This window comes from Macrosteles quadrilineatus, unplaced genomic scaffold, assembly GCF_028750875.1.
Source record: "Macrosteles quadrilineatus isolate MER2022 unplaced genomic scaffold, UCM_ALF_1.0 Scaffold_3__2_contigs__length_128488019, whole genome shotgun sequence".
In the NCBI taxonomy this organism is placed as follows: domain Eukaryota; kingdom Metazoa; phylum Arthropoda; class Insecta; order Hemiptera; family Cicadellidae; genus Macrosteles; species Macrosteles quadrilineatus.
Window position 1 is genome coordinate 21,083,289 of NW_026542596.1, and position 16,944 is coordinate 21,100,232.

At 34.6% G+C, this 16,944-nt stretch overlaps 1 protein-coding gene across 3 annotated transcripts in view; it reads left to right on the top strand.

Annotated features, from left to right (window-relative positions):
• The window catches only part of LOC128990902 (protein boule-like), a 49,022-nt gene that overhangs the window by 29,475 nt on the left and 2,603 nt on the right, over positions 1 to 16,944 (top strand). For 2 of the 3 annotated variants that reach the window (XM_054413552.1, XM_054413553.1), the window contains 2 exons: positions 11,716 to 11,958; positions 13,979 to 14,776. In XM_054413552.1, the coding sequence (XP_054269527.1) occupies positions 11,716 to 11,958; positions 13,979 to 14,776 (1,041 nt within the window). The remainder of the gene's footprint in view (positions 1 to 11,715; positions 11,959 to 13,978; positions 14,777 to 16,944) is intronic. The other variant, XM_054413554.1, reaches the window with a different exon arrangement.

Here is a 16,944-nt window from a genome sequence, read left to right on the forward strand (position 1 = left end):
TATAAACCACAGACAACCTATTGTTGACGATTAGATCGTTTTATTTTGGATAAACTAGGTTTAAACATGGATAAAACATACTCCGTTAATAACAAGAATTGTTTTCAGTTAAACCAAAATGATGACAAACCTACTAAAGGAGTATGTTTAATCTATGGTATCACGTACTGTATGGAGTTCATGTTTTTGGGCCTGGAATTGAAATCAATGGCCATGTTTATTTTTTGCAGAAATGCTCGGTGGGTTGAGTTATTTTGTTTCAGTCCCAAGGCCACAAACGTGCATTTAAAAGTATAAAATTGCTAAAAGTGTTTAAGACAGCATTTTGTTAAGGCTAAACATAAACAAGTCAATTCTAAAAAAAAACTTGCAAGGATTCCAACAAGGAGTGGTATTCAAGCAATTAACTTAGGCCTATGGGCATTTAATAAAGGTTTGAAGGAAAGTAACTGTGACCACACTAGGGGGCGTAAAATTATTTGGGCCTAGGGGCGCAAAAACGCTAAATCCGGCCCTGATTGATGTCATATTGATGCAGGTTATCTATTTAACAGAATTCTAGATAAAACTATACGGTACGGTACTGTTTCTTAGTTGGTTTCCCCCAAACTCAAATAACTTGTTTCTAACATGTGACTTGGTTTTGGCGAATTTCCCATATAAGGAATATTAGCGAATTTCCCATACAGTAGACTGCCTCTCGTCTGGACTCCTCGGGACCGAGACCAGTCCGGATAACAGGTTTTCCGGTTAAATTTGCGTCCCCAAAAACTCGTTAAAACGGACTGTTTACTGTGATTTGCGACTTAAATTTAGGAGAGCATTGTTTTTAGACACGTGATCACTGGTCTCAAATCTTTCCCACAAGAACAGTTGTTTCAGTACTGCCCACTTCCTGCTGATCTAGTCGGGTTAAACCAACGTGCTGATAAAAATTGTCCGGTTAAAGAGATGTAATTTCCGCCGAGTGTAGTCCGGTTAAACCGATGTCTGGTTAAAAGGTTTTCGGATATGAGGGAGTATACTGTATAGGGAAGAAGCTATTACCGTAGTACTCATGGTAAGACCTGGACCTGGGACCAATTTACTTATTTTGTTTTGAGGTCCCTAGAGCCCAAAAACACCATCCGTTCGAATTCATATACAGTAGACTCCCTCTCATCCGGACACCTTTTAACCGGACATTGGTTTAACCGGACTAGATCGGCAGGAAGTGGGCGGTACTGTAACGACTGTTCTCGTGGGAAAGATTTGATACCAGTGATGTCTAAATACAATGCTCTCCTAAATTTAAGTCGAATATCACCGTAAACGGTTCATTTTATTGAGTTTTTGGGGACGTCGGCTTAACCGGAAAACCCGATATCCGGACTGGCCTCGGTACCGAGGAGTCCGGATAAGAGGGAGTCTACTGTATCTATATAATTAATACGCTGCATGAAACTTTGTGAACAATAAGGTTTTTTGTTTTAAGATTTTAAGATTAACCCCACACATTATTAGGCCTATATACAGAAATGTTCGTCTAGGTGTGAAGATTCGCAAACTGACCTAACATTTTTTAAAAAGCCCCTTGGGCTTTGTCCCAGTGGCTTTTAAAGTTCCAATGTTTTCTTTGTGAAGAACACATTAGCCTATTGTTTACATTATAAGCTGGATAATTCAATTTATTGCTGTTAATATTTTAGTCGCAATTTAAGGAAAAGTTTGCTACAAAGAATATTTAACATTTTTCTAGATTTAATAGTACCACTATATGTGTACATCTATGAAAACAGAAAAAAATTAATTCTCTATCCACTTATTGTATAATCTTCCTGGGCAAAGCCGGGTTTTGCTGCTAGTATTTATATATATAAATAAATGTGTCTGTTAGCACAATAATTCGAGCAAAAATGATCCAATTTTGATGAAATTGGGTATAAACATGTAAACCTACATTATTCAAACGAGTTCGCGAACCAGCATGATTGGACAATGGAAACGGTAGTTTATGGTGGCTTTTATGGGGTCAAAATCAGCTTTTCCCATTTTTGACCCTAAAAACATAACATTTTGCAATTTCTTTCCAAATCATTTTGTAGGGCTTAAAGAAGAAATAACTTTGTATATTGAAGCGTTGTTATGCACCTAATAGTTACAGAGAAAATTACAAAAAATTGTAAACTAAAAATTCCCATGTTATTTATATATGTAGAATAAAGTAAACTGTTGTTGTTTGCTTGTTTATGAACATATATTAATCAAATTTGGAAAATGCATTTATTTCATACTAAAAAATTTTTTACATTAACATAAAAAAAACAAAAAAACACTTTTACTCTCCCTGTTGCAGCAATCTAAGCAAACTAATGCTATTTAAATAGGGAATAAATGTGATATTTTAAAGGAAATATTACAGTGTAAATCCAATCAGGCAAATGGAAATTCGCTTAGTCTGCAGGTTTGCTGCGGCAAGGATATATATTTAAATTGTATCAAAAGGTTTATGAAAGGATGAACCTTACCACAGCATAATTTTGTTGAAAAAAGGGTTAATTGAAACTTAGGTATAAAAATACATAAATATTTCCTTGTTTCCTTAAGGATGTAAAATATTATCAAATTGTAATATGATATTGTTTCATAGGCTATTACAGTACTAAAATTCTTTATAACATTATATTTGTGTGTGTGAAAAATAGCTTAATTGCACATTACTGATGGTTCAAAATAAATTAGCTTAGATAATTTTTGTACATTCTTCTTTATTTGAAATGTCTTGTGAAGTACAACACACTTTTTGTTCTCTTTGAGGCTATTTGTGCTACTTGTTTGAGGCTATAACGACCACTTACACATTTTCTTCTGGAAATTACTACCTGATTTACTGGCAGTGACAGGGTCACACAATTTCAGCCACCTTATTTGAAATTAGCCATTACCTAAATTTGATGAAAACTTGGATCAATATCTACAAGTTTAATTCTTTATTTTCCAAAAAATCACACTAATTTTTCTTTATTTTGTAAGTTAAGAATAAGAAAAAGAACTTACTTTGAACTTCTATTTTTTAATTATTGACATATATCTCAATACATGAAATGATCAGATACAGAGAAAACCTTACAGAAATTTTAACAATTTTTTGGATGGGATGTGTGCAGTGTAGTGTTGGCAGTTACATGGCGGCAAGTGGATTGGTAGAGTCTCCCGCACAGTATCAACCGACTTATTTACTTGTTGACACTATGCCCGTCCCATACTAAGATTCTAGCTGTACAGGTACATCAAGGTTTGGCTCCTCTTTCACTCTTCTGCCTTTTTGAGTTCCACTTGCGTCCGTAGTGTTACATAGATCCGTTCATTGTTTAATTTTATGACTTATATTTTGGTAGTTAGAGTTTGTACGGTTGCAATGTGTGGCTTTGGACTCTCACATTGCGAGTATTGCACATTTGATTTCAATTTTTGTTGATCTTTCCTTGTGTTAGGTTTAGTGATGGGTCGATTCCAAAATTATTCGATTCCGATTCAGATTCCGATTCTGAAATTTGGGATTTGATTCTCGATTCCGGGTTCGATTCCGAATACCATGGTTCAGGATGACAAAAAGGTTTTTAGAAATTAATTATTAAATAAAACCCAAACATTATTAGAACGAAACACACAATTTTAATGAGGATAAACACAATAATAATAATAATAATACAATAACAGTGAAAGAAAACGAATGAACGTAAACCGTAAAATTAAACCTACAGCACATTTTTTCAAACATTTTTAACAATGACTTTTACTTTTAAATATAGGCCTAGAGCTTATAGGCCTACAAGTTTACAATTACCACTCAACGTGAACAAAACTGATTTAAAAAATAATTTTAAAGGTTTTTAGAAATTAATTATTAAAACCCAAACATTATTAGAACGAAACACACAATTTTAATGAGGATAAACACAATAATAATAATAATACAATAACGGTGAAAGAAAACGAATGAATGTAAACCGTAAAATTAAACCTACAGCACATTTTTTCAAACATTTTTAACAATGACTTTTACTTTTAAATATAGGCCTAGAGCTTATAGGCCTACAAGTTTACAATTACCACTCAACGTGAACAAAACTAATTTAAAAAATAATTTTAAAGGTTTTTAGAAATTAATTATTAAAACCCAAACATTATTAGAACGAAACACACAATTTTAATGAGGATAAACACAATAATAATAATAATACAATAACAGTGAAAGAAAGTGAATGAACGTAAACCGTAAAATTAAACCTACAGCACATTTTTTCAAAAATTTTTACAATGACTTTTACTTTTAAATATAGGCCTAGAGCTTATAGGCCTACAAGTTTACAATTACCACTCAATGTGAACAAAACTGATTTTAAATATAATTTTAGTCCTACCACTGGGATTATAAATTGCAATGCAGCATAATAATTGCAATTTAAAATACCCAGTGTTCGAAGATTTACCCGTTGATTGCAACACTAAACAAGTTTATTTACAATTTCACGCACTTGAACATTTATAGGTTGTTAAAACCTTCCAATTCACTGTACAAAATTATATTCCCAAGTCGCTTTTAGGCTAAATAAAAAGGACGATCGCTCTAGTCTCGTTCAGTAGTGGCGTTTCGGGACCGACGGACCGACGAATACGAATAGAAGTGTTTTGTTAGACTTTGGTAATGAATGGTAGCTCAGCAGTCGGCTCTGTTTAGGGATGAGCATCGATAGTCGATGTTTTTGCATCACCGATTTTTTCTATCGATTTTCGTTGTTTTTCACATTGATGTTTTTGACCAAGTATATTGAGATATCAATGCTTTCCGTTACTGGAGAGTACAGAGACCAGACGAAAAATTGAAGAAAAAAATCTATGTCTTAGTCCCAAAGGCCAAAAACATCGATTTTTTCACAACGATGTTATCGGTTACTGATAACATCGTTGTACCGATGCAATGCTTCAGTTAGTAGCATGAACACTAGAAAAATACCGGTATGGATCATGAACATAAACAAATGACGTCGTTGGCCCGAATCCTATACGAATAGCATTGAACATATGTTTTGGGTTTGGCAGTTCCATTTAAGCAATGTGAAATAATGTTTATTTTCGGGCCAAAAATGTCATTTGTTTATGTTTATGATCCATACCAGTATTTTTATACTTTTCTAGTATTCGTGGTTAGTAGCCTTGGTACCGCTGGTTGATCTAAATCGATGCTCATCCTTTCCTTGTATGTCTTGTGAGCTGTGACGCAATGCTTACTCGCTCCAGTCCAGTTTGCCCGAATCTCCAATTCCCATCGGTTAACTGTTTCTCATTGTACTAAGCCTCTGTATTGAGTTCGCATCTATTATTTCATTTGCAATACGCTCGCTCTAGTCTCGCTGACTTAGTGACGATACGACCAGAACTTGTTGTTTGCTCAGAGTTGCAAGCAAATCATTAGCAATCTGAATTTATTTTGTTTCTTTGTTGCTTTATATGACGTTTGTGGCTGATTTTAACCAATTTTATGAAAGAATCGAAGACAGTTGGAATCGATCCCAAACCCACGGAGATTCGAATCGAATGCTCGATTCGATTCCGGCGGAATCGAGAGTATTTTGGAATTGAGAATCGGAATCGGCCCATCACTAGTTAGGTTTTATGTGCAACATTTCTTTTGATTGCATTTTATTGTTTACCAGCCTACATTTTTTACATTTTGCACCCGATTAATATTTTCTAACTACTTTTCATGAGTGTGTTTTCTACCGCTTCTATAATTTTCCTGCTGGGTTTTCTTTGGTTTTGGAATATATTCCGGAGTTCTTTTTAGACTTTTGATATTTTTGCAACAATATTTCTTTATGCCTGTACCTAATTAGTTTTATAGAATGGTTCTAGAGTGATGAAAGATTATTAGCACTGTTCTTAACTAGAGTTTTAGATTTTTGAAACTAAATATTGCGACCTAAAGTTTACAGGCACTGGCTGATATAAATGTCTTATTGTACACCTGTGTTTTTTTAAACACACCTCAAATATTGCAAGTACTTTGGGGGCACTGTTAATGACAAAACAACCTTATATGTTGGTATCTCTGCTTTATTTACTTTATTGCCGATAAGCTTTAATTGGAATTAATTGTAAATAAGCCTCAACTTTGTATTTTCAAAAGCTCAAATAGAGTATATATTGTGGGTCTAGGCCTGATTTTTGTATATATACTATGAATCTGGTTTCCTTAAATTTGTACATGTCAATAATAGTTAAATTATTTTGTTTTGGAATCACACCTGAAAACTTAATATCAAACCTTTCTTGGCATAAAACCAATGATTTACTTTTATCATACTCTTATTTAACTCTTTGAGCTTGGGAAAATACCATGTTGAGTCTTAATTACAATAAATTCCCAATTACACTAAGGCCCGATTTCACCAAATTCTCTCTAACGATGGTTTAGTTAAACTTCGGTTAAAACTAACCGATGATTTAAACCACAGTTAAGGAAATCTGGTTTCACCAACGAAAACGCGTCAAAACTAACGCTGGTTTTATAAACGAGAGTTTAGAGTAAAATCCAGGTGGCGGTGGCAGTGAACTGTCATAATACCGGGCTGTTACGGGAGCAAGTAAACGTAAACATAACCTAGAAAATAGATCAGTGTCACTGAGCTCAGTGATCAGTGTCTAGTCTATGAGGTAGTGAAAACAAAACTGGAGACAGCAAGCTTACAGGAATACAATAGATTCTGAGCAAAATAACAATAGAAAGCAAGAATAAATACAAAAAAATTAACATTAGTAAATAAAGGCAAGGCAATGTTGATCAAACTTATTCGAGGAACAAATTGGTTGAGTTTTGCGGTCAAGTCAAGACTCATCAATCCAACTTTTTACAGGGTTAGGGTTGTTCAATATTCTGTTTGTCCACTAACCAGTTTGGTACATTTGAAGTAGTGAAAAAAACTGGAGCCAAAAGAATTACAAGAACGAGACACAATAAAGATAACACCAAAATAATCATTTTCTATAAAATACTAGCAGAATAGGTTTAGATTTTGCTTTAATTACGTCTGTGGTCTGACCGAACGCAAAACAATTGTTTGAACGTTGGGTTAGGGTTACCCAAAGCCGGGAGAAGGAAAAGGCAGCCTTTTTTTCGAGCAATGAAATAATAAATTTGATAATGTTGGTAGAAGAGCCGGGACACTCTTTTTAGCCGGGATAAAAGAGTACGGCTCTTGATCGAAAATCAGTCCAATGCGGTCGCTGATCACAGATATAACTTACGCCTGAACTAAAAACCTTGTGGGATAACCTAAAGCAATGCAATGGATAGCCTATTTCCTAAAGAAAAAGGCTAAACGTTTTGATGGTTCATATCTAATAATAAAATCAATTTCATCTTTGTTATTAAAATTATTAACCCTTTATCTTATCCACCTAGTTCGGCAAACAACATAGGCTACTCTTCATCGCAATCACCCAACCACTTTCTAAAGCAAATTCGTTTCGTATTCTCTTCTACCATTTGGCTTTTCCATATAAACTTTAACCTTAAATACATCTGATATTTCCTTAACGAAGGATTAAAGAAGTTAACCGGTCAAAATTGGGCAGTTAATTATCTAACGACGGTTTAGTCTAAACTAGCTCTAACGGCGGGTGGTGAAATCCGATTTCGTCAGTTAAGAGTTAACTGCAGTTAGAACATGGTTTAACGGCGGTTTAAGAGTTTGGTGAAATCGGGCCTAAATCTCAGAAATAACTATGCAACAATGCATATCAGCTGATAGAAAATCAAGTTAAGAAAACAAGAATACCAACATATTGAGCTTCTTTTGACATTACAATGTGTCTCACAGTACTTTAATTTTGGGCCGTGTTATAAAAAAAAAACTTTAGTTTTGACACATAATATGTTAACCCACAGGCATACTTAAAAGAAACATCTATGTCTTGCCGCTAATGCGCTCTGGCATTCCTAGATGTAACTGTTCCGTCAGTTCACGCTGCTAGTAATATTATTTAGAAGGATCGCAGCACTTGTCAAGTCCAGAATTTTTTTTCTTTCATTCTACAATAGGTAGTTGTTATGTGTATTTTTAGTCTATTTGGTTGCCTAGCCTGTCTGGGGAGGAAGATAATAAGGTTGCATTTGTATTGGAGGCACGCTTGAGCAAGGTAAATGGTAGCGCATGCTTGCGCAAGCGTGCCATGCCGGTGGTGTAGTTATAATAGTGCAGAGGAAACAAGAACAAGTAGTGGTCGCCCCCACTAGTCTCAGTAGGCCTTACATCACAGATCAGTCAAAATGGAGATGTTAGATGATGAGGACATTGTGCTTGAAAATGAAGTTTTAATTATTAGACTGCGAATGAATTGGGGGGAATGGGAAACTGTAGGGGTCAATGTCATGTTGGTATAATTATTTTATCAAAAACATAATCATACTAATATTATAAATGTGAAAGTTTGTGTGTTTGTTTGTTTGAAGTTCAATCACGCATTAACTACTGGACGGATTGGGCTGAAATTTGGCATGATAGCTCACATTCCCGATTAACATATAGGCATATTCTTATCTCAAAAATCCTTTCGGGCTCCGCCCCAGTTGCTCTGTAGTTCTCCATGTTGACCTTATGAGTATTCATATTTAAGGGGAATTAAAGAATTTAGTGAGCTGTTTCAACCTAAAGTTGGTTCTATGATGCAAAAGCATTAAAAAGTTATAAGATTTGCCAACAGGGTACAGCGCTATTATTTTTTTGCATTTATGACACCAGCTAATTTGAACCAAGCAGCAAAAAAAACAAAAAAAAAACTATGATACACAATGAGAAATGTCAAAGTAGGATTGTTTCCAGATTATGTTTTTAATTTCATGAATAATTTATTGTATTTTGCGTCTTGCGAATTTTTATAATTTATTTTCCTCTTTTGTTTAGGTGAAGTGGTAGAACATCATGGCTATGTTTATGTAAACTGTAAATTTAAAGAAGCAAATTTTATCAAACCGTTCTCCCCCATCGCAAATGCAAAGTATGAGTATAACTGCAATAAGCATTTCATTCTTATATGCCAACTCCGTACGAAGGACGGGTACTCTGCTAGGATTTAATAAAACAGTATTAATTTTAATTAGCCTAGAGGAGCTTGATTTTGAATTGTAGAAAAAGGAGGATAGCAGCTAGCTTACCTTGAAAGTGTAGGTAGGCCATAGAACAAGTAGAAAAACACTGTGTACACAATATTTCGTCCCCTAAGGGACTTTGTCAAGTGTAGAGAAAGAGTTTATAAACTCTCCTTTATAGTGTTTACTAGGCCTCTTCATCTTCTTCCTTCCCTCCACAATTCCTCTTCCTCCACATACTGCCACTGCTTTTTTTTCACATCTCGTCAATCCACCTTCTTCTAGGTCTTTCTCTTGGTCTTCTTCCGTTCATGTGAAGCTCACTCATTTTGCTGGGGATTCTATAATTTTCTTAAGTGGCCAAACCATCTCAATCTTAATTTATCCACTTGTTCTCTCAACATGTCAAGTGTAGAGAAAGAGTTTATAAACTCTCCTTTAACTCTCCTCTATAAACTCTTTCTCTACACTTGACAAAGTCCCTTAGGGGACGAAATATTGTTTACACAGTGTTTTTTCTACTTGTTCTATGGCCTACCCACACTTTCAAGGTAAGCTAGCTGCTATCCTCCTTTTTCTACAATTCAAAATCCTGACCTAGAGACTTTCCTTAAACAAAACTAGAGGAGCTTGAGTTTTTGATCATAATATCTATTTCATTCATATCATTATTATAGGTCTATTTTGATAAAATATAAAATTATATATTTTGATTGATGAGTTAAAATCGATTTGCAACTAGCGTAGAAATAAAAATAGTACTTTTGTTATAAACAAGTTGTAAAAGAAAAACTGCATCAATCAACGCCTCAGTATCCATGTTGAACAAGTAAAAAACTTGTAACAACACTTATAAAAAAAAAAAAAAACCAACAGTTTTCCGAAACAAAACTGAGGCACGCTTGCTTCAAAAACTATTTTTTTAGCTTCGTGATTTGAGAGGCGCAAGCTTGTCCAGGAAAAATATTGAAAAAACATAAAATGGAGTTGAGTTTTTATTGATAGTAGTATCCATAACACCAGCGCCTAACTCGTCAAATGCAGGTAGTGGTGGTGGGTTGTCCTTCAACCTCCATCCAAGTTCCTCATCAGTGGGTTTTTTTCTTCTTTTCCCCTGGTTGAACCTGTTCCGGTTCAGGATCAAAGTTTTCATTGGGCACAGGTAAATTCACATTATCCGGTAAGTTTTCAATTGGCAATCCACAACGATATCTTTTGGTTTTACGTTTAGAATTAGTCTAACTATTCGACCAGCATTTTACTTGGGTGTTTACTATACGCCTAAGAGAACCTAAACAAGAACTAGTTGAAGGCTGTAAGACATTATCTTCAGGATCACCAGGCAGAAAATCAGGATCTTTGTCAACATCGTCGAAATCAGCATCAGACAGTTTGTCATCCAAAAAAAATATCAAACAATTTGGCCTAACTAATTTCTGTTTTTGCAGATTTTATGATTAAGGAGATTATTTATAGGTGGTTGTTCATGTCTAATTTCAAGATGATTGGGCCTAAATAATATATCACCTGTAGGCCTATTAGTGCATGTGCCTAGAACTGTTTCCGATTCATCACAATTTTCCTCATCTGAGTGAATTGTAGGGTTAGATTTACATCTAATTGGGCCTAAGTTTCTAATTTTGTCTTCTTCAACTACTGCAATTGATTCATTTCGACAGTCATCATTTTCTATGTCACTTGGTAATAAATCATAAAACACCAACTCATCAGGATCATTTTCATCAACGATGTATGTAACTGCACTAACCTCATTTTGAAAAGCATCCAAATTACTTGCAACAAACCCACCTTCCGAACCAGAATCATAAATGGGATCATTCAAGTTTTCATTTAGTGATATTGTAGTAGAACTAGGTCCTGAACATATGCCATTATTTTCACTAAAAGGTTGATTTTCTTCAACACTATGGTCAGATTCTGTCAAGGGTTCTCAAATACGACTCAAAGTTTTTTTATCAAATATATCACTCATATTTTACACTAAACACGACAAAAATATTCCACAACAAGGTATTGCTCATAGCATGAACTATTACTCAATCAAAATACTTGTAAGAAACAGAAAACATTCACTTTATTGAACACATAAACAATCATAAACAATGTCAGCCATTACCGCAGACAGCTGGAATTTTTGTGTGTGTTACCAAACAGCTAGTTTTTTGAGGTTGTGGGCTATGATAATCAAAGCTAGACGATCAAGGAAGGGCTACGTAATGACAAATACAGTAAATGTGACGTCATTATGTTGCTATGGAATTAATATTGAAGCCCAACCTATACTCGGGGTTCGTTCATTGTATCTTACGTCATGCCTCGACCCATACTCGGGCTTAGGGTTCAATGTGTTAAATAGCCCCAAGGAAGATAATCTGTAAAATCTCTGTCATGACTAAGTAGTATAGAAAGAAGTATTGGTAATTAAATTACTGTTTACTAAAGTCAATTTATCATGCCTTGTGTTTTATTTATTTATGTAATTTTATCTATCTTTGGCCTCGTTCACTTACGTACGATCTATTAGCTTTTTCATCTTCTATGTAACCTCTTATCTATGGTTCTAGCTGGCAAACGGCAGCCAGTTGGTCTATCCAGGTTCCGGATCTTCCAACACTAGTTCTGCTGGAACCCCGGACATGCCTCCGACAAACACACATCTGCCTCTTCCTCCACCTCATCCTCCGCAGTTCTACCCTTCTCATCAGTATGCTGGACCTGAGGGCTTCTACCCTCCTCCCTACTTCATCAGCTACAACACTTACAGCACAGTAGGAGAGTACGAGAGCAACGAACATGTTCCCACTGAAGTAAGAATAGTTTATTGATTATAAGTTTTTGAAATGTAAAAATTGTGTTAGAATAGTCTGCAAATAGTTATTAAACCTATGAGTTATGAGTTTGGAATTTTACCAGAAATGCAGAGACATGCTGTAGTTGCTGTATGAAGCAAAACATTAGATTACAGTTAAACTTTTTTAGGTCCTAAATTAACTTTTTAATGGAAAACCAGTATCTAGGGTTGATTCATTTTACTGCTGCAAAAACATATAAAATAGGATAATTTTTTTGCCTTGGTCTTAAAATAGACAAACACAATAAAATAAAAGGTGGGCTACATGCAAGGCGTATAAAAGGAGGTGTGTGCATAGTGACGTCACGTGCGAACTGGACGTGTTTTATTTTACCAAATCATATGTTTTCATGTAATTTCCCAAAGACTTTTAAATGACAATCATTACGAATTAGCATTGAATATATAACACTATTTAGCTTTTTATATCCAATATAGTGTTGTATTCAATATTGAATATAGTCATAGTGTTATACAGTAATGGTGGTAGTATATAACATTTTGATAGTGAGTAGCTTTTAATAAAAAAAAGTAAAGCAGTAAATATGAAATTAAATGAATGAAAATCCTTCTTTATTGAGGCAAACTTAGGACCTCACGGTCCTTTCTTACAGTTAACCTCTCAAGTTAAAATACTACTGTGGCTGCCTAACATTCAATATATTTTTAGGTGACCATATAGCCTACAAATAGTTTTTATATAACACCTTTTTTGCATATTACAGTTACTTTTACGTTTTTAATTTCATGAATCATTTGTAATATATGCAAATTTTTAACAATTTAATTTTCTCTATTGTTTAGGTGAAGTGGTAGAATATTATGGCTATGGTAGATGCGTAAATACTATAGTATACCGTAAATTTGAAGAAACAAATTTTATCAAATCGTGTCCTCCCCCATTGCAAACGCAAAGCTTGAGTATAACTGCAATAAGCATTTTATACTTATATGCCAATCCCGTACGAAGGACGGGTACTCTACTAGTGTATAATGTAGGGTGATTCTAAATTACTGAGTTACACTTTTGAAACTATAAATGAAAAACTATACAACCTATCAACACAGGATAAGAATCAATTGAAAGAGGAGATTCTAAAGTTTTGTTTGACACCACTTTGGTAAACTTAGTTGCAAAATTAGCATCTCAGCCATTTTTAGATTTTAACTACGATAAATTAATTATACACTTTTACTTCTCTGAATTTCAAAACTTCATACTTTATCAACAGTTTTAATTATGCCACTAGGGGTCAATTAGTTCAATAATTTACCTCTCAGTTTATGTTTACGAAGCTGCAAGGAACATGACACGAGTTTCATTTATTTTAAAATTGTGTAATTAATTTAAATTCGTAGTTAAAATCTAAAAATGTCTGTAGAAGCTAATTTTGCAACTATGTTTACCAAAGTGGTGTCAAACAAAACTTTAGAATCTCTTCTTTCAATTGGCTCTCATCCCGCATTGATAGGTTAGTTTATTATTTATATAGTTTAAAAAGTGTAACAATAATTTAGAATCACTGTGTATAAGATGCACAAGCAAAAACTTTGACTCAGCTTTTAAAAAGATAATGATATTCTGTAAATTATATTTAGTTTCCTTTCATAATAAATGCAACATTTAATTAGTATAAGGTAAAAATTAAATACTTTTAAGCCCTGTAATATATTACAAGCCTAATGTATATTAGATTTTTTGTGGAGTTTTAAACAATCTCTGAAGGTGTTATACAAAATTCCATGGCCACACCCAGATGACTGAAACCTTCATAATTACAAGCAATAAAATACAATACCCTACAAGAAAGCTGACTATAAGTTTCAATAGTGTTTTCTTTGAATGCTCAACGTAGTCATTGAAACGTTGTTATCAAGCTTGCTATTGAATATTTACTTCATGGGGTTCGACGGTGAAGGACTTGCTGCATTCAAAAAGAAGTTACTTTGACGGTTGTGTGGCTTTTGTTTTCTAGGAGTCTATACCTTCTACCGTCTCTACACCACCGACAGAGATGAGTGAAAGAAGCAGCAATCGATCCCCAGCTGTAGCACCCTCACAGATGAATACTGCCAAGAACAAAATGGATCAGGCAAGATCAATCACAAATACTCCGAATAGTGTGCAGAGCAACCCGACTGTGCCAAGCAATGACAGCTCGGTGCCTGTGGTCTCCTGGCAAGTAATGCAGAACCATGCAGAGGATAGGCAACTTCACATTCGAGATGGCAGGAGAGCATTCCACCCCATAATTCCTCCCCAGTCCTCGCAACCCACCCGTGTCATGGTATATCATCAGCAGCCCAACGTCCCTGCCAACCATCCAAACAACATATATCCTCAGCCGGAAGTTCCTCGAAACCAGCAGAACTTTAGGAGTCGCCCGCGATACAACATATCTGCAAACAGTATGCCCTTCATACCAAAGTTTCCCGAAAGTTTTGACAACAATAACACATTAACGATGAATCACAACTTTCACGACAAGAAAGCCACTGAAGTGAATAACACTAGACAGCAAAGGTTCAATAACAAACCCAGGAAAGGCGGCAGATTCACCTCTCCTTCCTCTTCCACCGTCCCTAAGTCTAAACCCACAAATCCTGTTCCTTACCTTCCCTCCTATACTTCACAGGTTATGCAGCAACAGCAGACTTATGAACGGCCAGTGCTGATGTCTACTGTAATAACCAGCCAGCGATGGTCCTCCAACCCTGCCTCGTTGAAAAGAAATGTCATCTACAAACGGCAAAACGGCTCCAACTCAAATGTGGTAAGTGTAAACAGCAATTAAACTGTTGTAATTCAACACTCATATTATTGCAGGTGTCTAAAATACTTATACTCTTGATAAAATACTTATACTCTGTCTTATTGATTTATTTTGTTAATTTGGTATAGCCTATTCACAAACAAGTGAACTCCAAAGTCCAACTTATTTGCCAATCAGTAGGATGTCTCGTACTCTTTAAAAGTGTAAAAATTGTAAATAAATCATGGTCTTAAAAATGGAAAATGGTCTTTAATTTAAGATTGACCAAACACGGGACATATTAACGATGTTGCCGTGACCTCTAGACATGTTGACGATTAAACTGTGACCTCAAGACATGTTGACGACGGCGTCTTGATTGAAGGAGTTTTTTTAAATGTTGTTGTTATTTTTTGACGAAATCAATCACAATATTGTAGGCTATTGTTTAAAGATGGAATAAATCACTATTAATTGTGCTCACAAATCACAATTTACGATTCCAGTGACAACAACCAAGAATCTTTACATAAACTTAAAAAAGACCTATGGTAGGCAAATGAGGATGAACAAACTCTACTGTTATGGTTAGCGATCGTTTTGGTTTTTCCGATCGTGCAATAACTGCAATAGCCTCTAGTGTTTTGCACGATGTTGACATAATCACTACACCGAATACGAAAAACATCAAAACATAAACTTCATTTGTTACAATTCTATGAGAATTCTTCTCACGGTATTCAAAGATTTTACTTAGATCCTTACAAAACTTTACATTGATATTTTTTACCAAAAATACTGCGCATCTCTGCGATTAATATACTAAGAATACACATTATGATAATGTATTAATTGAAATATAACAACATCCTGTCAAGTATGTAAATTAAAAAAACAATTATTTTATATAAAAACATTTCAGTTCAAATATAATAAATATAATAGTTCTAAATATAATAGTTGATAGAGAAAAAAATGAGAAACTGTGTCCAAATTGATAAAATGATGTATCAGGCGAAGTCAAAATGTAAATCACGTTCATAAATAAACACCTACATAATTATTAGGTGTTAAATAAAGGTACAAACCCTTAAAACAACAGTTAGCTATGATTTAAAAGGAATAATCTAAGTAACAAATCTAGGGGGACAAAAGTGAGAAAATGTTTTATCCAGGTGTAAAATGATTCAAACCCACGAGCATTTAAAAATAAGTAAACAAACTAAAATAACTTATAAAATTATAAATATACAACAAAAACGATTCAAGTTAACATTAACATTGGTTATCAAACTCAGGTAGAATATTCCAAGCACAGAGTCGATTATTCAATATTACATGATCCGTGAACAGATACTTCACTTGCTTGAAATGTAATGGCTCACCATCGCCTTATTTAAAAATTATCTTACTTGAAAATTGTCAGAAAAAGTGACTATGCCAACTTAGTGCAAAATACCAAAACGATTGCTAACCATTACAGTCGAGTTAGTTCATCCTCACTTGCCTAACATAGGTCTTTTTTTAAGTTTATGTAAAGATTCTTGGTTGTTGTAACTAGAATCGTAAATTTTAGTTTGTGAGCACAGGGACTGGGATACATTATCATCACCGTCATGTTGTTAAATTTCGGAATCTGAAACTTTGGTTCACATGGGTTCGCCCGGGTCACTGACCTGAAAGTGCCGCGCTAAAGTGAATGAAGACTAGTACAAACATACAATACTATTACAGTGGAGTAGACCCTATCTTAACCGACCCTAATGGGACCGGACCTTGGTCGGCTAACTCAAAAGTTCGGTTAAAACAGGCAATCCCTAAAATCATAACATAACGAAGTGCTATTAATTTGGAATTATATAATCATTATTTTGAAGTCATACTTGCATTATTTATAAAATAAACTACTCTTATCTCCTTTTTCCTATTGATAGAAAAGTCACAAATAAACACAAAACACGGTTAAGCCAAATAGGGCGGGAAATACAGGTGAAGCCACCGGAAGCCCCCCGAAAATCAGTGTTGTCATATAAGGAGTGGGGGGAGCGATGAGTCATCCTAGTTACGCGCGTATCCTACAGTAACCTCCATCTAACAAAGTTTGTAACATATTTAGGACAGTAAAAGCAGTTTTGTGTACACACAGCTTTATGTACAGTATTTTTATTCAAATGTTTTGTGTTCAAACT